Raw genomic sequence first — 27,605 nt, forward strand, 5'->3', positions numbered from 1 at the left:
GAGAGCAAAGCCAGCTGCTTCTGAGTATGGGCCCAATAGAATTTAAAAAAAAAAATAAAAATTTTTTTTTAAATGCCTGGGGCAAATTGGGACAGATGGCTAGCAACTCGGGACAGAGGGACAGACCCCTAAAATCGGGACTGTCCCACGAAAATCGGGACAGTTGGGGGGTATGCAGTCTGGGAGGCGGGTGGGCAGCCATTGATGGGCCGTATGATGTGGAGGGGGGCGGGATCATGGGCGGGAACACCGGGGGGCGCGCGCACGGGTAGGGAGCGGGTGGGAACCGCTACACTACAGAAAAATGATGTGAAAAAAGTGGCAGTGAGGGCCAAAAATATCTAAAGTATATCGATCTAAAAGATCTGAGAGGGGGTGGGGGGTTGGTCTTTTGGGGGGGGGCAAGCTACATTACAGAAAAATATTTAAAAAAAATAATAAAAACAAATGTTTTACTATAAACTGGGTACTGGCAGACAGCTGCCAGTATCAAAGATGGCACTAATAAGTTAGAGGGGGGGTGGTTAAAGAGCTGTTTGGGGGGTATCAGGGAGGTTGGGGGCTAAGGGGGGGATCCTCCAGAGCAGCATATGTAAATATGCCTTTTTAAATTTTTTTTTTTATAATGGATAGCTTTTTTTTTTAGTACTGGCAGACTTTCTGCCAGTACTTAACATGGCGGGACAATTGTGGGGTGGGGGAGGGAAGAGAGCTGTTTGGGAGGTATCAGGGGGTGTAATGTGTCAGGTGGGAGGCTGATCTCTACACTAAAGCTAAAATTAACCCTGCAAGCTCCCTACATGCTACCTAATTAACCCCTTCACTGCTAGCCATAATACACGTGTGATGCGCAGCGGCATTTAGCGGCCTTCTAATTACCAAAAAGCAATGCCAAAGCCATGTATGTCTGCTATTTCTCAACAAAGGGGATCCCAGAGAAGCATTTACAACCATTTGTGCCATAATTGCACAAGCTGTTTGTAAATGATTTCAATGAGAAACCTAAAATTGTGAAAAATTAAACTTTTTTTTTTTATTTAATCGCATTTGGCGGTGAAATGGTGGCATGAAATATACCAAAATGGGCCTAGATCAATACTTAGGGTTGTCTACTACACTACAATAAAGCTAAAATTAACCCTACAAGCTCCCTACATGCTCCCTAATTAACCCCTTCATTGCTGGGCATAATACACGTGTGGTGCGCAGTGGCATTTAGCGGCCTTCTAATTACCAAAAAGCAACACCAAATCCATATATGTCTGCTATTTATGAAAAAAGGAGATCCCAGAGAAGCATTTACAACCATTTGTGCCATAATTGCACAAGCTGTTTGTAAATAAATTCAGTGAGAAACCTAAAGTTTGTAACAAAATGTGTGAAAAAGTGAACAATTTTTTTTATTTGATCGCATTTGGTGGTAAAATGGTGGCATGAAATATACCAAAGTGGGCCTAGATCAATACTTTGGGATGTCTTCTAAAAAAATATATACATGTCAAGGGATATTCAGGGATTCCTGGAAGATATCAGTGTTCCAATGTAAATAGCGCTGTTTGAAAAAAAAGTGGTTTGGAAATAGCAATGTGCTACTTGTATTTATTGCCCTATAACTTGCAAAAAAAGCAAAGAACATGTAAACATTGGGTATTTCTAAACTCAGGACAAAATTTGGAAACTATTTAGCATGGGTGTTTTTTGGTGGTTGTAATGTGTAACAGATTTTGGGGGTCAAAGTTAGAAAAAGTGTGTTTTTTTCCATTTTTTCCTCATATTTTATATTTTTTTTATAGTAAATTATAAGATATGATGAAAATAATGGTATCTTTAGAAAGTCCATTTAGTGGCGAGAAAAACGGTATATAATATGTGTGGGTACAGTAAATGAGTAAGAGTAAAATTACAGCTAAACACAAACACTGCAGAAATGTAAAAATAGCCTTGGTCCCAAACGGTCAGAAAATGGAAAAGTGCTGTGGTCATTAAGGGGTTAAATAATAGAAGTAAATTGGAAAGTTGTTTAAAATTGTATTCTCTTTCGGAATCACGAAATACATTTTTGCGGTTTCATGTCCTTTTAATCCAATTTATTATCTGATAAGAGGTAGAAATCAGTACTCGTTTTGATGTATTTTAATTCTTCTGTCTTGCTATATGTAGTTTTGCAGTAAACTTAAGCATACAAGTATAAAAAGAGATGCATTGATTCTTCAGTCATTCCGGTAAAATAATGAAATATTTAAGCTGTCACCTCATGCAACACATCAGGTAATACATCTTATTGCCAGAAAAGCCTGGGCAAAATACATTATTCCAGAATCAATTAAATATAAAGGCAAATTTGGTTTATAGCACTGTATGCACATTATCCACTCAGACAGCGATCTGCTCATAATGTTTTTGTTTTTTAATGTATCACTCAATGTATCACTCAAGTGGATAGTTTTCTGAGACACCTCCAAGAATACATCAAGCTTTATTGTTCCTTTCTTATCTCTGTATGAACAGCAGATACTTAGGTGCCTGAAGATACAAAGTGCATTTCAGTGTTGGCGTTAGGATTTGCTACTCCTGTGCTTCCGACTCGCTGCTTGAAGAGGAAAGGGAAGACCTTGTTAAAGGCCTTGCGGAAGTTGGCGCCCATAAAAGCGTAGACAATCGGGTTGACTGAAGAGTTGGTGTAGGACATGCAGTGAGCCCAGATCTTCACTTTGTAAGTGTAATAATTTCTTTGAAAACTAGGACTAAATGCCTGGAATAGGATATAGAGCTGGATTGGGCCCCAGCAGATTGTGAAAAGTAGAATAATAACAGCCACCATTCGTGAAATCCTGGTGCGCATTACCTCAGAGCGCTCAGCCAGTAGCTGGATCTGGAAAATAAATTATTATTAGCATAAAAAAAGGAAATGTGGAAAATATCAAAAAGCACTAAACAAAATGAATATGTGGAAATCCCTTTAAAATAGAGAACATTTTGTACAAAATACTAAGAACACCTGGAATATACACAAGCTTATTCTAAAACTGAGCTCATTTTGTTTTCTGTTGTTCCTTCTAACAGAGGACATAAATTGTGTTAAAGATTTTTTTCTCTAACAGAAGATCCTGAATTTAATAAAACATTTTTGGCATGCTTGTCACTTTCAATCATTATAGCTATGGATATTGTGCTTGCTACCCAGTGAAAGTTAAAGCAGCAGTATCATTTTAAAGAAATGGTCACTTCCTACAAGTTTCAATTTATATTTAAAAAGCTTTTACTTTCAAACATTTGGGGAAAAATATTTAATTGCTGCATTATAGGGTTTTTTGCTTTCGTTTGTGCACAAGTTAAATTGCGCTCATATTACAAGATGAAAGCAAATGCGATCGCTTGAGTACAATTGAAGTTAACGCTCGTAAGGTTAGCGCCTCCTCAGAGCTGTGGTTAACTGTTTTGCAAAACAAATAAGTGTCACAAAACACATCAAAAATACATTACACAATACGGTTACACTCATAATAACACTATCTAATAAAATGCATTTTAAAAAAATATTGCACAAAAAAGTTAAGGGCTCAAAGATATGAGGTCTTTAGGGCTTTGACAAAGACATATAATACATATGTATTTATTTGTGTATATTTGTATTTATAGACTTTTGAATCAGCCAATAGAATGAGAGCTGCTTAAATCCTATTGGCTGATTTGAACAGCCAATAGGATTTTAGCAGCCCTAATTCCTATTGTCTGATTTAAATTTTTCAGCCAATAGGAATGCAATGGTACCCTCAGTATAAAAGGGGTACCTTGCATTTGAATCCTCAGTTTGCGGCAGAAGATCGCATGAAGAGAACCTCCATGTCATATCGATGGACTTCCGCCTGGACTCCCGCCTCCGCGCATTGACCGCTCCACCTCCGCAGGGATGAAGAAGATGCCGGTCCCACGATGGATGAAGATGGATCCATCTGGATGAAGATGGAGCCGCCGGGATGAAGATCATTCAAGAGTGGGACTTCAGCTACTGTGAGTACCTAAAGGGGGGTTAGTGTTAGGTTTTTTTTAAGTTTTTTTGGGGGTGTTTACTTTTTAGATTTAAAAGAGCTGAATGCCCTTTTCAGGGCAATGCCCATAGAAATGCCCTTTTCAGGGCAATGGGTAGATTAGTTTTTTTTAGATATTTTTTTTTATTTTGTTGGTTTGGGTGGTGGGGTTTGTAATGTTAGTGGATCTTTGTATTTATTTGTGAGCAAAAGAGCTGATTTCTTTAGGGCAATGCTGCAATGCCCTACAAAAGGCCCTTTTAAGGGCTATTGATAGTTTATTATAGATTAGCTTTTTTTTATTTTGGGGTGTTTTTTTTTAAATGGGTATTAGAATAGGAATAATTTATATTATTTTTGATAATTCCTTTGTTATTTTGTGCAATTCTTTTTGTTTTAGGGTGTTTTTATTTTTAGAATAGCCATTTTTTATTTTTAATGGGCAGTAAAAGAGCTAAATGCCCTTTTAAGGGCAATGTCCATACAAATGCCCTTTTCAGGGCAATGGGTAGATTAGGTTTAACTTTATTTTTATTTTGTGGGTGGGGGGGGGGGTGTAATGTTAGTGGGTCTTTATGTTTTTCTTTTGTAGGAAAAGAGCTTATTTTTTTAGAGCAATGCCCTACAAAAGGCCCTTGGTAGTTTATTATAGATTAGGGATTTTTTTATTTTGTGGTGTGTTTTTTTTTTTTAAAGGAGTATTAGAATAGGAATAATTTTTATTGTTTTGGATAATTTCGCTTTTTATTTTTTGTAATGGTAGTTGTTTTTATTTTTTGTAATTTTAGTGTTTTTTATTTTTTGTAATGGTAGTTTTTTTATTTTGTAATTTTAGTGTTTTTTATTTTTTGTAATGGTAGTTTTTTTATTTTTTGTAATTTTAGTATTTTTTATTTTTTGTAATTTTAGCGTTTTTTATTTTTTGTAATCTTAGTGGTTTTTATTTTTTGTAATGGTAGTTTTTTTATTTTGTAATGGTAGTTTTTTATTTTGTAATGTTAACTTTTAGTGTAAGGCAGCTTAGGTTTTATTTTTATTTCACAGGTAAATTTGTATTTATTCTAGGAATAACTCAGTTATAACTATTTACTAACTAGTCTACCTAGTTAAAATAAATACAAACTTACCGGTGAAAATAAAATAAAACCTAAGCTAGATACAATTTAACTATTCGTTATATTGTAGTTAGCTTAGGTTTTATTTCACAGGTAAATTACTTTTGGCTAGATTACGAGTTGTGCATTAGGGTTAAAAATCAGAGTTGGCCGGTCCCAACGCTGCTTTTTAACGCCCGCTGGTATTACGAGCCAGACTAGGAAATACCGCAAATCCACTTACGTCAATTGCGTATCCTATATTTTCAATGGGATTTGCATAGCGCCGGTATTACGAGTCTGCCAAAAAGTGAGTGGTACACCCTCTCCTGTCAAGCCTTGTCCCGCATTTTAAAGTCAGTAGTTAAGAGTTTTACACTACAACGCTGTAGCATAAAACTCTTATCTAAAGTGCTTAAAAGTACACTAACACCCATAAACTACCTATTAACCCCTAAACCAAGGCCCCCCACATTGCAAACAATAAAATAAAAAATGTTACCCCTAATCTGCCGAACCGGACATCGCCGCCACTATAATAAATATATTAACCCCTAAACCGCCTCACTCCCGCATCGTAAATACTATTTAAATATGATTAACCCCTAATCTGCCGGACCTAACATCACCGACACCTAGCTACATTTATTAACCCCTAATCTGCCGCCCCCAACGTCGCCAACACTATAATAAAGTTATTAACCCCTAAACCTAAGTCTAACCCTAACCCCCCGTAACTTAAATATAATTTAAATACATCTAAATAAAATTACTAGAATTCACTAAATTATTCCTAATTAAAACTAAATACTTACCTATAAAATAAACCATAAGATAGCTACAATATAACTAATAGTTATATTGTAGCTAGCTTAGGGTTTATTTTTATTTTACCGGCAACTTTGTATTTATTTTAACTAGGTACAATAGTTATTAAATAGTTATTAACTATTTAATAACTACCTAGTTAAAATAAAGACAAATTTAACTGTAAAATAAAACCTAACCTAAGTTACAATTACACCTAAAACTAATAATAAAATAATTACAAGATTTTAAATTAATTACACCTACTCTAATCCCCCTAACAAAATTAAAAAGCCCCCCAAAATAAAAAAAGCCCTACCCTACACTAAATTACAAATAGCCCTTAAAAGGGTAAGTAATCAGCTCTTTTACCTGTAAAAAAAAAAGTACAATTCCCCCCCCAACATTAAAACCCACCACCCACACAACCAACCCTACTCTAAAACCCACCCAATCCCCCCTTAAAAAAACCTAACACTAACCCCTTGAAGATCACCCTACCGTGGGACGTCTTCACCTAACTGGGCAAAAGTGGTCCTTCAGACGGGCAGAAGTCTCCATCCGACGCGGAGCGGGTCCATCTTCAAGACATCCGATGCGGAGCATCCTCTTCATCCGGAGTCTTCTTCAACAATGACGGTTCCTTTAAGTGACGTCATCCACGATGGCATCCCTTCAATTCCGATTGGCTGATAGAATTCTATCAGCCAATCGGAATTAAGGTAGGAAAAATCCTATTGGCTGATGCAATAAGCCAATAGGATTGAGCTCGCATTCTATTGGCTGATTGGAACAGCCAATAGAATTCTATCAGCCAATTGGAATTGAAGGGACACCATCTTGGATGACGTCATTTAAAGGAACCGTAATTGTTGAAGAAGGCTCCGGATGAAGAGGATGCTCCGCGTCGGATGTCTTGAAGATGGACCCGCTTCGCGCTGGATGGATGAAGATAGAAGATGCCGTCTGGATGAAGACCTGCCCATCTGGAGGACCACTTCTGCCCGGTTGGATGAAGACTTCTGCCCTTCTAGAGGACCACTTTTGCCCGGTTGGGTGAAAACGTCTCATGGTAGGGTGATCTTCAAGGGGTTAGTGTTAGGTTTTTTAAGGGGGGATTGGGTAGGTTTTAGAGTAGGGTTGGTTGTGTGGGTGGTGGGTTTTGATGTTGGGGGGGGGATAGTACTTTTTTTACATGTAAAAGAGCTGATTACTTTGGGGCAATGCCCTGCAAAAGGCTCTTTTAAGGGCTATTTGTAATTTAGTGTAGGGTATGGCTTTTTTTATTTTGGGGGGCTTTTTTATTTTGTTAGGGGGATTAGAGTAGGTGTAATTAGTTTAAAAATCTTGTAATTATTTATTATTTTCTGTAATTTAGTGTTTGTTTTTTTCGTACTTTAGATCATTTTATTTAATTGTAATTAATTGTATTTAATTTAGTTAATTTATTTAATTATAGTGTAGTGTTAGGTGTTAGTGTAACTTAGGTTAGGTTTTATTTTACAGGTAAATTTTTCTTTATTTTAACTAGGTAGTTATTAAATAGTTATTAAATAGTTAATAACTATTTAATAACTATTGTACCTAGTTAAAATAAATACAAAGTTGCCTGTAAAATAAAAATAAACCCTAAGCTAGATACAATGTAACTATTAGTTATATTGTAGGTAGCTTATGGTTTATTTTATAGGTAAGTATTTAGTTTTAAATAGGAATTATTTAGTGAATTGAAGTAATTTTATTTATATTTATTTAAATTATATTTAAGTTAGGGGAGTTTAGGGTTATGGTTAGACTTAGGTTTAGGGGTTAATAACTTTATTATAGTGGTGGCGACGTTGTGGGCGGCAAATTAGGGGTTAATAAATGTAGTTAGGTAGCGGTGACATTGGGGGCAGCAGATTAGGGGTTAATAAATATAATGCAGGGTTCGGCGATGTTGGGGGCAGCAGATTAGGGGTTCATAAGTATAATGTAGGTGGCGGCGGTGTCCGGAGCGGCAGATTGGGGTTTAATAATACAATGCAGGTGTCAGCGATGTCGGGGGCAACAGATTAGGGGTTAATAAGTGTAAGATTAGGGGTGTTTAGACTCGGGGTTCATGTTAGGGTGTTAGGTGTAGACATAACTTTTGTTTCCCCATAGGAATCAATGGGGCTGCGTTAGGAGCTTTACGCTGCTTTTTTCAGAGTTTTTTTCAGCCAGCTCTCCCCCATTGATTCCTATGGGGAAATCGTGCACGAGCATGTTTCACCAGCTCACCGCTAACATAAGCAGCGCTGGTATTGAGGTGAGATGTGGAGCTAAATTTTGCTCTTCTCTCACTTTTTTTGCGGTTAACGCCGGGTTTTTAAAAACCTGCAATACCAGCGCTGTCTGTAAGTGAGCGGTGAGCATAAACTGCTTGTTAGCACCGCATAGCCTCTAACGCAAAACTCTAGGTGTTTGTATTTAGATTTAAATAGGTATTATTTAGTTAATAATTTAAACTTTAATTAAGGTCTATTTAAATTATGTTAAAAGTTAGGGGGTGTTAGGTTTAGGGTTAGGTTTAGGATTAGGTTTAGGGGTTAATATAGTTTAATTTAGTTTGTTGCGATGTGGGGGCCAGCGGTTTAGGGGTTAATTAATAGGTTTAGTTAGTGTTGGCGATGTGGGGGTGTGTGGTTCAGGGGTTAATAGGTTTAGTTAGTGTCGGCGATGTTGGGGAACTGTGGTTTAGGGTTAATAGGTTTAATTAGTGTTGGATATGTTTGGGAACAGCGCTTTAGGGGTTAATAGGTTTAGGAAGAGTTGATGATGCGGGGGGGGTGCGGTTTAGGGGTTAATAGTTTTAGTTAATGTTGGCGATGTCGGGAACGGCGGTTTAGGGATTAATAGGTTTAGGTAGTGTTGGCGATCTGGAGGGGTGCGGTTTAGTGGTTAATAGGTTTAGTTTGTGTCTGCGATGTCGGGGAACTGCAGTTTCAGAGTTAATAACTTTATTTTGTTATTTAGTTAGTGTCTGTGATGAGGTGGGTGGCAGTTTAGGGGTTAATGGGTTTAGGTAGTGTTGGCGATCTGGGGGGTGCGGTTTAGTGGTTTATAGGTTCAGAGTGAATAACTTTATTTCGCTATTTAGTTAGTGTCTGCAATATGGGGGGGACGGCGATTTAGGGGTTAGCACTGCATAGCCTCTAACGCAAAACTCGTAATCTAGGTGTTTGTATTTAGATTTAAATAGGTATTATTTAGTTAATAATTTAAACTTTAATTAAGGTCTATTTAAATTATGTTAAAAGTTAGGGGGTGTTAGGTTTAGGGTTAGGTTTAGGATTAGGTTTAGGGGTTAATATAGTTTAATTTAGTTTGTTGCGATGTGGGGGCCAGCGGTTTAGGGGTTAATTAATAGGTTTAGTTAGTGTTGGCGATGTGGGGGTGTGTGGTTCAGGGGTTAATAGGTTTAGTTAGTGTCTGCGATGTTGGGGAACTGTGGTTTAGGGTTAATAGGTTTAATTAGTGTTGGATATGTTTGGGAACAGCGCTTTAGGGGTTAATAGGTTTAGGAAGAGTTGATGATGCGGGGGGTGCGGTTTAGGGGTTAATAGTTTTAGTTAATGTTGGCGATGTTGGGAACGGCGGTTTAGGGATTAATAGGTTTAGGTAGTGTTGGCGATCTGGAGGGGTGCGGTTTAGTGGTTAACAGGTTTAGTTTGTGTCTGCGATGTCGGGGAACTGCAGTTTCAGAGTTAATAACTTTATTTTGTTATTTAGTTAGTGTCTGTGATGAGGTGGGTGGCAGTTTAGGGGTTAATGGGTTTAGGTAGTGTTGGCGATCTGGGGGGTGCGGTTTAGTGGTTTATAGGTTCAGAGTGAATAACTTTATTTTGCTATTTAGTTAGTGTCTGCAATATGGGGGAGACGGTGATTTAGGGGTTAATAGCTTTATTTAGTGGCGGCAGCGGTTTAACGCAATTGCCGGAACATTAGAAATAACGATTCGGTCTGTAATAAAGATTCGTTTCGACATTAATAATAATTCGGTAATGGTTTTGAATGCATCCGAATTTCAAAATTTGGAACTACACTAATAAATTACGAAACCGAATTACCGACACATACCGAATTATTACGAATGTCTCAAACCAAATTTTTTTACGGCCCGAATCGAAACGAAGCAAACCAAATTTTTCGATCATGCACAAGTCTAAAACATATACATATGAATACATTGAACATATTCTGCTGTGTGCAGAACATTGGAATGTAAAATATTAAAATTTTCATCTCGGGTTAGTGCACATGAGAATATGGGATCAGGTTTGCACGCGTGTAGCGTGTTAGGGTTTTTTCCATTTTTTTCTTTGTTGTCTTCTATGGGCATATAGGTTATTGCATGCCCGATATTCTAAGTTTGGATTTTTACAGACGTCAGGTTAGAGGGATAACTTTTTACTTTCAACTCATAATAGGAGTACAACCCAATGCTCACAAAAAGTTTACTTCTAGTGCTATTAGCGCTCTAGCGAAAGCGCTAAATGCTACACCATGCTTGCTGACAGCCCATCGGCCGCAAGCAGGGGCTATCAATCATCCCGATGATTTCAATCCACTGCATTTTAAGTGGCCTGAATTTTAGGTTAGCCTAAAATGCTGGAGCCCGAAACAGTTTAATAAATGGGGCCTTATGTCACTATATAAATGATATCATAATTTCTGTGTCTTTTAAACTTCTTCTACATGCTTGTAATATCTGTTACAATATTTGTGTATCTATTCTATAAATGCTTTTCTTTCTAAGTTGTAAAGGTTTTTAATCTGTTTAAAATCATTCTAAATAACATAAGGTTGTCATAAAAATACACCCTATTAAACTGATTCATCAAAAGCTGTCAAAGCAATCGTAGAAAATGTAAATGCATTAACAATATAGATCTGTAAACAGTAAGAGCTTAGTCAATTTATGACTAGTGAGGAAAAATGTGCAATATTATTTTTATCTATTGGTGTAGTTAGACAAAGTCTCTCTCTATGGAATAAAAAGGCACCTCTCAGCCCAGTGAGGACAGTAAAATAAAAATTGTGGTCTGGTGGATAATACTAAAAAGAAACTAAAAAGTTTAGTTTAAATACAATACAATAGCACAATCAACAAATCTGTAATACAATGAGAATGGAATTACACCTGCTTTGAATTGAAAAAAAAGAAGAAACTTATTTTCTTACAAATATAAATGTAAAAGTTACCTTTCATTTCCCTGTCCCCTGTACCATGTGACAGCCATCAACCCATCACATACTCATAAAGATATATACTATGAACTCTTGCACATGCTCAGTAGGAGCCGGTGCCTCAGAAAGTGTGCTCATAAAAAGATTGAACAATTTGTTTGATAATGGAACTACATTGATTAATTGCACGCTCTTTTTGAATTATGAAAGTTTAATTTGGACTTTCATGCCATTACTGCAGATTGCAAAAAACAAGCAAAATAAGGTCTAACAAATGTGCAATAACAGGCGCAGGTCTAATGAGGAAAATGGTAAAAACTCAGAAACGCAAGACAAGAGTTATAGAAGAACGACAGCCTCTGTATTATAACAATTCTTGCAAGATCTGATGTGCAGTGCTGAACTTCACTAAATCTCCTCTTCCTTTGAATATTCATTAAAACTTTGAATATCTAAGGTCAGCTATGAGGCAAATATTTTGCTGAGTTCAGTTTTTCTTGTGTTGTCATTTTAATGTTGCATACTGAGTGTGACTGGAGAATTTTAAACTTGATGCTCTGTTGAGAAGTTTTAATCATAAATCATCTAAATTAATATTCTTGGGAGCCATCTTGAAATGTGTGCACCCCTGAATATGTTTAGGCAATCAATTGTCCCTATACAGGTCACCCACGCTGGCAGTAAATATTTAGGGTTACTCGCTGCTTCAGCATCCTGGTTTGCAGCTTTAGCTGATGCCTGGTTTGATGCATGCAACATGTTTTCTCTGAAAGCTCTCTAGGGTACATGCAAATTACCCTCCTTATTAATGTTTTGTTGCAAGTACACTTATTTTATAAGCCAAACTGTCAATTGCATTAACACCCATTACAAGAGTTCACCATTTTGTATTGTTAATTTGTTAGACTAGTTTCAATCATATTGATGATGTAGGAGTTTAGACCATAATTAGCACGAGTATTGACTTAAAGGGACAGTCTAGTCCAAATTAAACTTTCATGATTCAGATAGGGCATGCAATTTTTTGGATACCTGCAAGATAAGTTCTTCCATATTTCACCGCTGTCTTGAACTGATTCTGAGTTTGCATCCTGCTCCTGTTTAGATGCTTTTTCTGACTAATTAATTGTATATGAGTCTTGGCTTGGGTAAACACCTGTCTTCCCTGAACCAATCCTGTCCATGAACCAACTACCAACTTCAGTCTCTTCAGCAATGTAATTACTTTTTGCAGTACTAGGGTAACCATATTGCCGCTTTAAAAAGGGACACATATGAAAAATACATATGTCAGGGTTCTTAGACAAAGATCCGCTTTTTAAAAATCACCTGATGAAACGACCAGTCTGTTGTCGAGAAACGCGTTGTTTGTAAATAAAGCGTATACCTTTTAAATATTACCGAAGTTGTCAGCCAGTTTTTATTGTCACCGGTGTGATCCGGTTCCTCATTTTGAGACGCTGCAGCTTACATAAACTATTCCCGACAGGAATACCTGGGTATAAGTGTGCTAGCCGTGGCTAGCACTAGTCTGCCTGTTTGCTTCCTCACTCTGAGACGCTGTACCTGATACTATCTGTTCCCGTTCAGGATTCCTGGGATTAAGTGTGCTGGTCGCTGAAAGTGTCAGTCCGTATGTTAGCACTGGTCACAGCACAGTGCCACTACCTCTGGTAAGCCTCTTTTTACCATTATATTCACCTTATCGTAAAGGTCATACCACACTATGAGGCGTCCTCTTCTTTTTTCATCTTCTTAGACAAAACATGTCTTTACACAGCACTGAAAACAGCCCTGACATATGTACTGTTCATATGTGTCCCTTTTTAAAGCGGCAATATGGTCACCCTATGCAGTACTACACTAATGCCATCAAGTTTACCAGTGGGGCATGAGCTTTAACTAGTTTAGGGCTTCTGGGAAGTTTATTACAATCTAACATCAGGACCTGGGCGATTTAGCTGTGTTACACTACTACACTGCATGAGACATTATTGTTATATTTAACCTCTTAAGGACATATGACGGAATCTTTCCGTCATAAAACAATTGAGCAAACTAAAAGCTGTGTCCTTAAAGGGTTAATATTTATGGAGAGCCATCAAAGGTTATGAAACAAGAGTCCATTTATTGAACTTTGAAAAATAAAAATTATACCTGGGACAAAAAAAGGGCATTGGCAGAAAGCTTTCTGTGTAGGGTGGTCAGAAAAAAAGAGAAAAAACTTCTAAGAGAAAAATACCTATCTAATGATTGCAAGAATATCTGCAATTGATATATGATGTATTTGGAGATATGATCTTTTTCAATCTATGTATTAAAATGATGGAATATATAGTAGAACTATTAGATAATTACTATAATCATAGCAAATGCATAATAGTAATAAGGTTATGAGATCCCTCATATGGGTGAAGGTACTCTTCTTTCAAATGAGGGAACTCTCATTTTAACTAGTTATTTTTAAGCACATCATCCTTGGCAAACCTATCTTTATACTTTAAAACTAGGGTCTAGGGAGTCATTGGCCATGATTCATAAAACCTATCGTTATATGATCTAGGAGTTACAATGCAGTAGTGATTATCATCAATGGAGCAACATCTATCTCGTAACCATTGAGCTCCTGGTACACAGAACAAATTTTACTGAAAAGGACAATGGGATCATAAAAATGTCTTCAAAACTTTACAGAAAAAACAAATGAAAATGGTAAAAAAAGTTTTCTTGATAAAACAGTCTACAACAACGTAAGTAAAAAAAAAAAAAACAGAATAAAAAAAATCAAAACAACTTAATAAGATTTGCAAAAGGAAGATACAACACAAGGTCAATATACTTCACAAGGGTTATCAGTGTATCAATAATGCATGCATATGTTTGCTATTGATGCGTCCCAAATTAGCTTTATTGGTACTACAGATTACAAATCTAGTCTTGAACCAGTATCCCATAGAAACCGCCATAGAAACAGCCTCACTGACAGATAGAAGAAGGAATTGCCATAACAACTAGGGAATTTGAAACAAGTTTAGACTTTGAGGGATATTTATCAAGCCGTCAACCGCAAATACACTGGAATTCCGCAGCGTAATTGTGGCGAGCCTGATTCAACCTATTTATCAAAGCCTACAGACCGGCAAAAAGTAGAAATTTGTGACGTAACATACGATCCGGTCTCAATCCGACACAGATCGATGTTTACATCATTACAGATGTTCCGAATACAAATTCAGCACTATCTGACAACTGTTGCCATTTATCAAATTTCTTACAGGTACGCTCGCAACTATTCCGGCCCAGCGCACCTGGTTTTCAATCTGCCACCCTGGAGGCCGCGGATTCCATAGGAATCAATGGGAGTCTGAAAGCAGTGAAAGCTTATGTTCGATGCTGCCAGATATCCCATTGATTTCTATGGTAGAAAACAAATTACGTTTACACCTAACACCCTAACATAAGCCCCTAGTCTAAACACCCCTAATCTGCCGCCCCAACATTGCCGCCACCTACATAATGTTATTAACCCCTATCCCACCGCTCCCGGACACCGCTGCAACTAAATACATATATTAACCCCTATCCCTCCGCTCCCGGAGCCCACCGCAACTCTAATAAAGTTATTAACCCCTATCCCGCTGCTCCTGGAGCCCACCACAACTAACTAAATGTATTAACCCCTATCCCGCCTCTCCCGGACCCCTCTGCAACTAAATGTATTAACCCCTAATCCCCTGGCCTCCCACATCACTACCACTTACTAAACCTATTAACCCCTAAACCGCCAGCCCCCCACATCGCCATAAACTAAATTAAGCTATTAACCCCTAAACCTAACAACCCACTAACTTTACATTAAATATTAACTCATCCCTATCTTATAATAATTGTAAACTTACCTGTAGAATTCAATTAGACTATATTAAACTATTAATTAACCTACCCTAACAATTATACTAAAATTACATTAAACTATATTAAACTAATAATTAACCTACCCTAACTATTATACTAAAATTAAATTAAACTATATTAAACTATTAATTAACCTACCCTAACTATTATACTAAAATTACATTCAACTACAAATTAAATTAACTATATTACATATTTAAAAACCTAACCCTAACTAAGTTACACAAAATAAAAAACACTCAGTTACACAAAATAAAAAATAAATGATCAAATATTTAAACTAATTACACCTAATCTAATAGCCCTATCAAAATAAAAAAAGCCCCCCAAAATAAAAAAAAACCCTAGCCTACAATAAACTACCAATGGCCCTTAAAAGGGCCTTTTGCGGGGCATTGCCCAAAAGAAATCAGCTCTTTTACCTGTAAAATAAAATACAAACACCCCCCAACAGTAAAACCCACCACCCATACAACCAAACCCCCCCAAATAAAAACCTATCTAAAAAAACCTAAGCTCCCCATTGCCCTGAAAAGGGCATTTGTATGGGCATTGCCCTTAAAAGGGCATTTAGCTCTTTTTCAGCCCAAAGTTCCTAACCTAAAAATAAAACCCACCCAATAAGCCCTTAAAAAAACCTAACACTAACCCCGAAGATCCACTTACAGACCGGACATCCATCCTCATCCAAGCGACAGAAGTCCTCAGCGAAGCCGGCAGAAGTCTTCATCCAAGCGTGCCGAAGTCTTCCTCCAAGTGGACAGAAGTCTTCATCCAGACGGCATATTCTAACTTCATCCATCTGGTGCAGAGCGGCTTCATCTTCAAGACATCTGGCGCAGAGCATCCTCTTCTTATGACGGCGACTGAAGAATGAAGTTTCCTTTAAATTACGTCATCCAAGATGGCATCTCTTACATTCCGATTGGCTGATAGAATTCTATCAGCCAATAGGAATTAAGGGGGAAATTCCTATTGGCTGTTGCAATCAGCCAATAGGATTGAGCTTTCATCCTATTGGCGACTGAAGAATGAAGTTTCCTTTAAATTACGTCATCCAAGATGGCATCTCTTACATTCCGATTGGCTGATAGAATTCTATCAGCCAATAGGAATTAAGGGGGAAAATCCTATTGGCTGTTGCAATCAGCCAATAGGATTGAGCTTTAATCCTATTGGCTGATCCAATCAGCCAATAGGATTGAGCTTGCATTCTATTCCAATCATCCAATAGAATGCAAGCTCAATCCTATTGGCTGATTGTTAGGCGAGCGTATTGGTCCCGGCGAATGCAGCACATTTGTCGCCTTGATAATTCGGCCTCTTTATAGACATTTCTTGTGTTTATGTAAAGAGTGTTAGTATTGCATTTCTCAGTCATATGTGTCTTGCACAGGTAAGAAAAAAGCCCCATACTTCATATTCAATGTAAACTTAAAGGGACAAGAAAGCAAATAATTAAACTTCCATGGTTGAGATGGGGTATGCAATAAAGGAAGTTGCAACATCTATAATTAAGTTTACTTAGCTTCTCTTGGTTTTCTTTGTTGAAAAGCATACCTAGATAGGCTTATCAGCAGAAATACAGTACTTGCAACTAGTTGGTAATTTGTGGCTATGCACATTTTCTCTTGTTACTGGCTCACCAGATGTGATCAGCTAGGTTCCAGTAATGTATTGCTGATTTGGGGTTAAACACATAGTTATATGCAAGCAATAGCACAATAATAAACGCAGTAGAACATTTTCTTTGTACACTTTTATGTCCCTTTAATTAGTTTGTAGGATAGTCTTATGTTTTTCTCATACCCAGATAAATATGTCTACACACACATATATATATCGATAGAAAGTTAGCAGATCTAATTTTGTTATAGAAAGTGATTTACGACTATGACGTCATATCTGCAAATAATGGGATTCGGAACTATAAACAAACTGTAATCCTATCATACTGATGATGTAATATAAATTTGAGTTGCAAATGTCTCCCTGTTTTCATATCCTTCCCCCCCATCAGCAAATCACCTGATAACTGTTATCAGCGGGTTCCACAGAAGGACGACCCATCTGGTAGACCATGGCAGAGTAGCAGATGCAGATGGTTAGCAGTGGGAGCAAGTAGACTGCCAAGAAGTTGTACAGGATAAAAGCTTTCTCATGAGAAATAGATGGAAAGGACTCAACACAGTACATCTGGGGACCATACCAATCGCGCTCTGTGAGCTGATTATAAATAGGGACTGGTATTGAAACAATGAAGGAGCCTGCAATGGAAAGACAAGTAATTATTGGTCATTATTTTGAACTTCCACATTCTTCCAATTTGATTGCAAACCTTATATTTTATGCTACAGCACAGACATGTAACAAATACTGGAGTTGATCACAATCCCTTAGAAAAGCTATTCAAGTTATTTTTCTACAAATATATTTCATGGTGATCTTTTTTGAAAGAGTTAAAGAGCTTTTTTTAAAGAGTTGTGATCAACCCCCATTTTTGATTCCCTTTCCAGTCTCACAGTAGTTCCTTTTTTTCTATTGTGCAAAATAATTTAGTGCATTAAATTAAAAGAATAACTATTCTTTTGGTGCCCTTGGTTGATATGTGGCTGCTTTTCATTAGTATATGGAGGTAGGCTCAGGAGCACTGTAATTATAGTATTGCTACAGTCATTGGGGTTGATCACAATCCGAATTGGTGAACTCACGGATGATAGGGCATTTATTCCCTTATGATTATCAACAGAAAATCCCCATTAACTTCTATGTGGATTATTTTATGCCTAGGTTTTTCTAAAGTATTGTGAGTAACCTCATGGTTGTAAAGATTTCTACCATACAGTGCTTAAGGCACTCTCCTGAGCTTACCTCAGTATGCTCTCATGAAATTGAGCTGCATTTCAACAACTGATATAAAGAGAAAGTGATAAATAAAAAAAAAGTAAATTGGATTTTTTTATTTTATTTAAATGGTACACTGAGAATGAATTATTCTTGAGTTGATTAAAAGGATTTATCCCCTGAAAACATTTTCAATTTTATGGAGTATGTAAAAAATAAATATATAGTGCTGATGTTGAATTAATTGTGTTTATATCTCTTTAGGAACAAAAATGGTGAGTGATTTGTAAACAGCAGATCTATGAAATAAATAAAGCCAAAATATTCACAACTCCAAAGCGGGAAGTAAAAAACACAGCATATTAAAGGGAGAGTAAACACCTTGAGATTTTTAAATAAAATGTTTAGTTATGTGTACTAAAACAACTTTGCAATATAGCTTCATTATTTATTTTGCCTATTTCATGAAATGTAGCTCTAAAAAACTGAGCAATTTCTAATTCTCAGAAATTGAAATGCACCCTGCTGACTTTTTAAGGCTAACTCTTCTACATAGCTTTCCCTAATTTGCTTTATCAGATGAGAACTGCAAAACAATTCACTTTATGCTAACTTTATTACTGTGACTAGCCTTGTTGTCTGTAGGCTAAAGCTCAAATTGGCTCTTTCAAATAAGGCAAAAGGTAGGTGGAGTTTGGCAGCATTACATTAACCCCTTAACGACTGAGGACGTGCAGGGTATGTCCTCTAAAGGATGTCAGTTAACGACCAAGGACGTACCCTGCACGTCCTCAGTCTGGAAAGCAGCTGGAAGCGATCCTGCTCGCTTCCAGCTGCTTTCCAGTTATTGCAGTGATGCCTCGACATCGAGGCATCCTGCAATAACACTTTCTGGCCATCCGATGCAGAGAGAGCCACTCTGTGGCCCTCTCTGCACCGGACATCGATGGCCGGTATCGTTGGTGGGTGGGAGCCGACTTGGGAGGCGGGTGGGCGGCCATCGGTGAGCTCTGGAAGGTGGAGGGGGGCGGGATCGGGGGCGGAGCCTTTGGAGGCACGCGCGGGGCGCGGCGGGCGGGCGCGTGCACGGGGCGGGAGCGGGTGGGAACCGCTACACTACAGAAAAAAAGTTAAAAGTAAAATGTAAAAAAAAATAAAATACACTTTTATTTCAAAAGCATCTAAGGGATCTGGAAGGGGTGGGGGTTGGTATTGGGGGGGGGAAGCTACACTACAGAAAAGGGACATTTTTTTAATAAAAAAAAGCATATTATTCACTAAAATGGGTACTGGCAGACAGCTGCCAGTACCCAAGATGGCGCACATTAAGTCAGAGGGGGAGGGTTAGAGAGCTGTTTGGTGGGGGATCAGTGAGGTTGGGGGCTAAGGGGGATCCTACACAGAAGCATATGTAAATATGCTAAAAAAAAATGCACAAAAAAGCCCAAATTTTCCTTTTATTTTAGTACTGGCAGAGTTTCTGCCAGTACTTAAGATGGCTGGGACATTTGTGGGGTAGGGGAGGGAAGAGAGATGTTTGGGAGGGATCAGGGGGTCTGATGTTTCAGGTGGGAGGCTGATCTTTACACTAAAGCTAAAATTAACCCTGCAAGCTCCCTACAAGCTACCTAATTAACCCCTTCACTGCTAGCCATAATACACGTGTGATGCGCAGCGCCATTTAGCAGCATTCTAATGACCAAAAAGCAACGCCAAAGTCATATATGTCTGCTATTTATGAACAAAGGGGATCCCAGAGAAGCATTTACAACCATTTGTGCCATAATTGCACAAGCCGTTTGTAAATGATTTCAGTGAGAAACCTAAAATTGTGAAAAATTGAACGTTTTTTTTTAATTTGATCGCATTTGGCGGTGAAATGGTGGCATGAAATATACCAAAATGGGCCTAGATAAATACTTGGGGTTGTCTACTACACTACACTAAAGCTAAAAATACCCCAAAAAGCTCCTTACATGCTCCCTAATTAACCCCTACACTGCTGGGCATAATACACGTGTGGTGCGCAGTGGCATTTAGCGGCCTTCTAATTACCAAAAAGCAATGCCAAAGCCATATATGTCTAATATTTTTGAACAAAGGGGATCCCAGAGAAGAATTTACAACCATTTATGCCATAATTGCACAAGCAGTTTGTAAATAATTTCAGTGAGAAACTGAAAGTTTGTGAAACAATTTGTGAAAAAGTGAACGATTTTTTGTATTTGATAGCATTTGGCGGTGAAATGGTGGCATGAAATATACCAAAATGGGCCTAGATCAATACTTTGGGATGTCTTCTAAAAAAAATATATATACATGTCAATGGATATTCAGGGATTCCTGAAAGATATCAGTGTCCCAATGTAACTAGCGCTAATTTTGAAAAAAAAATGGTTTGAAAATAGGAAAGTGCTACTTGTATTTATGGCCCTATAAGTTACAAAAAAAGCAAAGAACATGTTAACATTGGGTATTTCTAAACTCAGGACAAAATTTAGAAACTATTTAGCATGGGTGTTTTTTGGTGGTTGTAGATATGTAACAGATTTTGGGGTTCAAAGTTAGAAAAAGTGTGTTTTTTTCCATTTTTACTCATATTTTATATTTTTTTTTATAGTAAATGATAAGATATGATGAAAATAATGGTATCTTTAGAAAGTCCATTTAATGGCGAAAAAAACGGTATATAATATGTGTGGGTACAGTAAATGAGGAAGAGGAAAATTTCAGCTAAACACAAACACCACAGAAATGTAAAAATAGCCTTGGTCCCAAACGGACAGAAAATGGAAAAGTGCTCTGGTCACTAAGGGGTTAATGTCTTGTACTTACAAGCACCTAGATTTAGAGTTCTGCGGCCAAAGGGGTGCGTTAGCTACGCGTGCTTTTTTCTGGCCACACCTTTTAAATACCGCTGGTATTGAGAGTTCACAGAATGGCTGTGTTAGGCTCCAAAAAAGGAGCGTAGAGCATATTTAACGCAACTTCAACTCTCGATACCAGCGGTGCTTACGGACGCGGCCAGCTTAAAAAACGTGCTCGTGCACGATTCCCCCATAGAAAACAATGGGGCTGTTTGAGCTGAAAAAAAACCTAACACCTGCAAAAAAGCCGCGTTCAGCTCCTAACGCAGCCCCATTGTTTGCTATGGGGAAACACTTCCTACGTCTGCACCTAACACTCTAACATGTACCCCGAGTCTAAACACCCCTAACCTTACACTTATTAACCCCTATTCTGCCGCCCCCGCTATCGCTGACCCCTGCATATTTTTTTTAACCCCTAATCTGCCGCTCCGTAAACCGCCGCTACTTACATTATCCCTATGTACCCCTAATCTGCTGCCCCTAACACCGCCAACCCCTATATTATATTTATTAACCCCTAATCTGCCCCCCACAACGTCGCCTCCACCTGCCTACACTTATCAACCCCTAATCTGCCGAGCGGACCGCACCGCTATTATAATAAAGTTATTAACCCCTAATCCGCCTCACTAACCCCATAATAAATAGTATTAACCCCTAATCTGCCCTCCCTAACATCGCCGACACCTAACTTCAAACATTAACCCCTAATCTGCCGACTGGAGCTCACCGCTATTCTAATAAATGTATTAACCCCTAAAGCTAAGTCTAACCCTAACACTAACACCCCTCTAACCCAAACCCCCCTTAAATAAACCTAACACTAAGCCCCTGAAGATCTTCCTACCTTATCTTCACCATACCAGGTTCACCGATCGGTCCTCGGAAGTCTTGATCCAAGCCTCGGAAGTGTTGATCCAAGCCCAAGCGGGGGGCTGAAGAGTGATGTCCATCATCGGGCTGAAGTCTGGATCCAAGCGGCGACTGAAGAACTCCATCATCGGGCTGAAGTCGGAAGTCCATCATCGGGATGAAGTCTTCTATCAAGCAGCATCTTCAATCTTCTTTCTTCCGGAGCCATCATCTTCCAGCCGACACGGAACATCCTCTTCTCCCGATGCCTACTCGCCGAATGACGGTTCCTTTAAATGACGTCATCAAAGATGGCACCCGTCGAATTCCGATTGGCTGATAGGATTCTATCAGCCAATCGGAATTAAGGTAGGAAAATTCTGATTGGCTGATGGAATCAGCCAATCAGATTGAGCTCACATTCTATTGGCTGATCGGAACAGCCAATAGAATGCGAGCTCAATCTGATTGGCTGATCAGATCAGCCAATCGGATTGAACTTCAATCTGATTGGCTGATTCCATCAGCCAATCAGAATTTTCCTACCTTAATTCCGATTGGCTGATAGAATCCTATCAGCCAATCGGAATTCGACGGACGCCATCTTGGATGACGTCATTTAAAGGAACCGTCATTCGGCGAGTAGGCGTCGGGAGAAGAGGATGTTCCGATGATGGACTTCCGACTTCAGCCCGATGATGGATTTCTTCAGTCGCCGCTTGGATCCAGACTTCAGCCCGAGGATGGACGTCACTCTTCAGCCCCCCACTTGGGCTTGGATCAACACTTCCGAGGCTTGGATCAAGACTTCCGAGGACCGATCAGTGAACCTGGTATGGTGAAGATAAGGTAGGAAGATCTTCAGGGGCTTAGTGTTAGGTTTATTTAAGGGGGGTTTGGGTTAGATTAGGGGTATGTGGGTGGTGGGTTGTAATGTTGGGGGGGGGTATTGTATGTGTTTTTTTTACAGGCAAAAGAGCTGAATTCTTTGGGGCATGCCCCGCAAAGGGCCCTGTTCAGGGCTGGTAAGGTAAAAGAGCTTTGAACTTTTTTAATTTAGAATAGGGTAGGGCATTTTTTTATTTTGGGGGGCTTTGTTATTTTATTACGGGGCTTAGAGTAGGTGTAATTAGTTTAAAATTGTTGTAATATTTTTCTAATGTTTGTAAATATTTTTTTATTTTTTGTAACTTAGTTCTTTTTTATTTTTTGTACTTTAGTTAGTTTATTTCATTGTATTTATTTGTAGGAATTGTATTTAATTTATTTATTGATAGTGTAGTGTTAGGTTTAATTGTAACTTAGGTTAGGATTTATTTTACAGGTAATTTTGTAATTATTTTAACTAGGTAACTATTAAATAGTTATTAACTATTTAATATCTATTGTACCTGGTTAAAATAAATGCAAAGTTGCCTGTAAAATAAATATTAATCCTAAAATAGCTATAATATAATTATAATTTATATTGTAGCTATATTAGGGTTTATTTTACAGGTAAGTATTTAGCTTTAAATAGGAATAATTTATTTAATAAGAGTTCATTTATTTCGTTAGATTTAAATTATATTTAACTTAGGGGGGTGTTAGTGTTAGGGTTAGACTTAGCTTTAGGGGTTAATCCATTTATTACAGTAGCGGCGAGATTCGGTCGGCAGATTAGGGGTTAATAATTGAAGTTAGGTGTGTGCGATGTTAGGGAGGGCAGATTAGGGGTTAATACTATTTATTATAGGGTTATTGAGGCGGGAGTGAGGCGGATTAGGGGTTAATAACTTTATTATAGTAGCGGTGAGATCCGCTCGGCAGATTAGGGGTTAATAAGTGTAGGCAGGTGTAGGCGATGTTGAGGGGGGCAGATTTGGGGTTAATAAATATAATATAGGGGTCGGCGGTGTTAGGGGCAGCAGATTAGGGGTACATAAGTATAACGTAGGTGGCGGTCGGCAGATTAGGGGTTAAAAAAATGTAATCGAGTGGCGGAGATGTGAGGGGACCTCGGTTTAGGGGTACATAGGTAGTTTATGGGTGTTAGTGTACTTTAGAGCACAGTAGTTAAGAGCTTTATAAACCGGCGTTAGCCCAGAAAGCTCTTAACTACTGACTTTTTTCTGTGGCTGGAGTTTTGTCGTTAGATTTCTAACGCTCACTTCAGCCACGACTCTAAATACCGGAGTTAGAAAGATCCCATTGAAAAGATAGGATACGCAATTGACGTAAGGGGATCTGTGGTATGGAAAAGTCGCGGCTGCAAAGTGAGCGTTAGACCCTTTCCTGACTGACTCCAAATACCGGCAGTAGCCTAAAACCAGCGTTAGGAGCCTCTAACGCTGGTTTTGACGGCTACCGCCAAACTCTAAATCTAGGCCAAGGTGTTTACTGTCCCTTTAAGTTTGATTATTATACATTAATGTCTTATGATACTATTAAATTATTTACAATCTCAGAAGGATGAGTGTTATGGTAAAACATGCAACAAAGAACCACATTAGTTTTTCCAAAAATATTTGTTCTGTAGCAAATTATTAGTTGGAATTCACAGAACTGGACTTTCTCATTAGGCTAAATAGGCAGCTTTCTATGGGTATATTTACTCATTTACTTTTTGATTGCTGGCCCTAATAATTTAAGTCAGAGGTTTTGTAGTTTTACAAATGTCCAATTCTGTTTACTATCTTCAGTTTTAATTTGGTATTTAAGAAAATGTCAGTCAAGATGCAAATCATACATTGAAAGTGAACAGATGACCCAGATGTAGAGAGTAAATTCTAAAGTAAATTGTCGATTAGCTAAATACTATACAATTGTTTTCTACAATTAAAAATAAAATTGTTATTGTTTATTAGTTCTAGTATCCATAATAATTAATCAAGGGAATGATTGACCTGTGTATACTGTACAGTATTAAAGATAAGAAAATTGTAGCAATGCAATATGTGCTGAGCAAGTGCTTTGACTGACACTGGCATTCAATACACATGTGCAAAATTGAGCGCCTGTTCCATTATGCCTGATTGAAGGTTAGACATGACTATTTTTGTGTGTGGCATAAGTACATACAATTTATCTAAGAATGATTACTGTGTCCTCAGAGTTTTGGTTAACTGTTTCGCAAAACAAAAAAGTATTATGTAGTTATATATGTATATATGTATTTACAGACATTTATACACCTATAAACACATAAATACATATGTGTTCATGTATAGAAATATATATAAGTGCATTGGAGCCCTTTGCTGTTAAGTAGATGAAAACATGTCATAACATAGCTATGCGATATTCATATTTAATAAAGTGTTATACTGTGTATTTCCAATGTTCTTCACATAGGGGAATACGTTATAGGTATTTATAATTAGATATTCCTATATATATTGGTTTATATCTACAGGGAGTGCAGAATTATTAGGCAAGTTGTATTTTTGAGGATTAATTTTATTATTGAACAACAACCATGTTCTCAATGAACCGAAAAAACTAATTAATATCAAAGATTTTAGTTTGTTTTTAGTTATAGCTATTTTAGGGGGATATCTGTGTGTGCAGGTGACTATTACTGTGCATAATTATTAGGCAACTTAACAAAAAACAAATATATACCCATTTCAATTATTTATTTTTACCAGTGAAACCAATATAACATCTCAACATTCACAAATATACATTTCTGACATTCAAAAACAAAACAAAAACAAATCAGTGACCAATATAGCCACCTTTCTTTGCAAGGACACTCAAAAGCCTGCCATCCATGGATTCTGTCAGTGTTTTGATCTGTTCACCATCAACATTGCGTGCAGCAGCAACCACAGCCTCCCAGACACTGTTCAGAGAGGTGTACTGTTTTCCTTCCTTGTAAATCTCACATTTGATGATGGACCACAGGTTCTCAATGGGGTTCAGATCAGGTGAACAAGGAGGCCATGTCATTAGATTTTCTTCTTTTATACCCTTTCTTGCCAGCCACGCTGTGGAGTACTTGGACGCGTGTGATGGAGCATTGTCCTGCATGAAAATCATGTTTTTCTTGAAGGATGCAGACTTCTTCCTGTACCACTGCTTGAAGAAGGTGTCTTCCAGAAACTGGCAGTAGGACTGGGAGTTGAGCTTGACTCCATCCTCAACCCGAAAAGGCCCCACAAGCTCATCTTTGATGATACCAGCCCAAACCAGTACTCCACCACCACCTTGCTGGCGTCTGAGTCGGACTGGAGCTCTCTGCCCTTTACCAATCCAGCCACGGGCCCATCCATCTGGCCCATCAAGACTCACTCTCATTTCCTCAGTCCATAAAACCTTAGAAAAATCAGTCTTGAGATATTTCTTGGCCCAGTCTTGACGTTTCAGCTTGTGTGTCTTGTTCAGTGGTGGTCGTCTTTCAGCCTTTCTTACCTTGGCCATGTCTCTGAGTATTGCACGCCTTGTGCTTTTGGGCACTCCAGTGATGTTGCAGCTCTGAAATATGGCCAAACTGGTGGCAAGTGGCATCTTGGCAGCTGCACGCTTGACTTTTCTCACTTCATGGGCAGTTATTTTGCGCCTTGGTTTTTCCACATGCTTCTTGCGACCCTGTTGACTATTTTGAATGAAACGCTTGATTGTTTGATGATCACGCTTCAGAAGCTTTGCAATTTTAAGAGTGCTGCATCCCTCTGCAAGATATCTCACTATTTTTTACTTTTCTGAGCCTGTCAAGTCCTTCTTTTGACCCATTTTGCCAAAGGAAAGGAAGTTGCCTAATAATTATGCACACCTGATATAGGGTGTTGATGTCATTAGACCACACCCCTTCTCATTACAGAGATGCACATCACCTAATATGCTTAATTGGTAGTAGGCTTTCGAGCCTATACAGCTTGGAGTAAGACGACATGCATAAAGAGGATGATGTGGTCAAAATATTAATTTGCCTAATAATTCTGCACTCCCTGTATACCTATGTATAATCATGTATACTAATACAGGCACGAAACACGTAGGATGTATTGCAATGTTTGTTTGGCCTGTGTATGATTCTTTCCACTTTTGCAAGTTTTTTCACCCAGCGGACTGTGGATTTCTGTCCTTATATATATATAGTAGCAGGGATGTGCACTCTCACCTTCATAACGTCAGCCAGGGTGCTAGTGGGTATTAATCAGACCTGAGGAAGGGGATATATTATCCTCGAAACGTTACATGGTCACAGTAAAATTGTGTTGGAAAATACCAGTGAGTGCAAGTTTTCTTTATTGTCGCTATATATATATATATATATATATATATATATATATGTATTTATGAATAAATAGAACATATTCTGCTATGTGAAGAATATTGGATTGTGAACAATTAATATTTTCATGTCGGGTTAGCGCAGTTGAGAATATGCGATCAGTTTATGCGCCATTGACTTTTATGGGGGAATACGTTATCGTGCACGATATTCTAACTTCGCTTTTAACACACATCAGGTTAGCTAACAAGCGAACACTGTTTTCTTTCAACTTGTCATATGAGCACTACCTGACGTGCATAAAAAACTTACTTCTAGTGGAGTTAGCGCTTGAGCGGGAGCATTAAATACAGCTCCACTTGTAATTTGGCCCTTTATGTGTAAGGTCTGTCTATCTGTATATACTGGTTTAGCCTACTTATACATATTACTAACGTGCTTTCATTATTGCTATATCACAAACCAAGCTGTACTGGTCAGCTAAATACACGCAACACCATGAGTACAATAATCAAAAGTGCATTGAAAACTTAACCTGGAAATTAGCTGACCAGTCAAAAAGGTACCCACCTGCCCTTAGGCAGTTGTCCACTTTAACTACTGAGAAATCCACATCACGATATTGTTTGAAAGCACAGTCCTCATTTTACTCGTCCCTTTCTTAAATTTGAAATAATGTTGTTTTGCTTGCTGTGTCACCTCACAGTCTGTTCTATAATACTGTCCCCTGAAGCCTCTCCACTGCAATTCAGAGGATATCAAAGGC

At 38.1% G+C, this 27,605-nt stretch overlaps 1 protein-coding gene across 1 annotated transcript in view; it reads right to left on the bottom strand.

The window, feature by feature from the left end:
- Positions 1-2,515: 2,515 nt before the first annotated feature.
- Positions 2,516-27,605, bottom strand: part of KISS1R (KISS1 receptor) — a 648,022-nt gene continuing 622,932 nt past the window's right edge. The window contains 2 exon segments of the mRNA XM_053702823.1: positions 2,516-2,872; positions 17,084-17,322. Of these exon segments, the coding sequence (XP_053558798.1) occupies positions 2,516-2,872; positions 17,084-17,322 (596 nt within the window).

This window comes from Bombina bombina, chromosome 2 (genome assembly GCF_027579735.1).
Source record: "Bombina bombina isolate aBomBom1 chromosome 2, aBomBom1.pri, whole genome shotgun sequence".
Classification (NCBI taxonomy): Eukaryota; Metazoa; Chordata; class Amphibia; order Anura; family Bombinatoridae; genus Bombina; species Bombina bombina.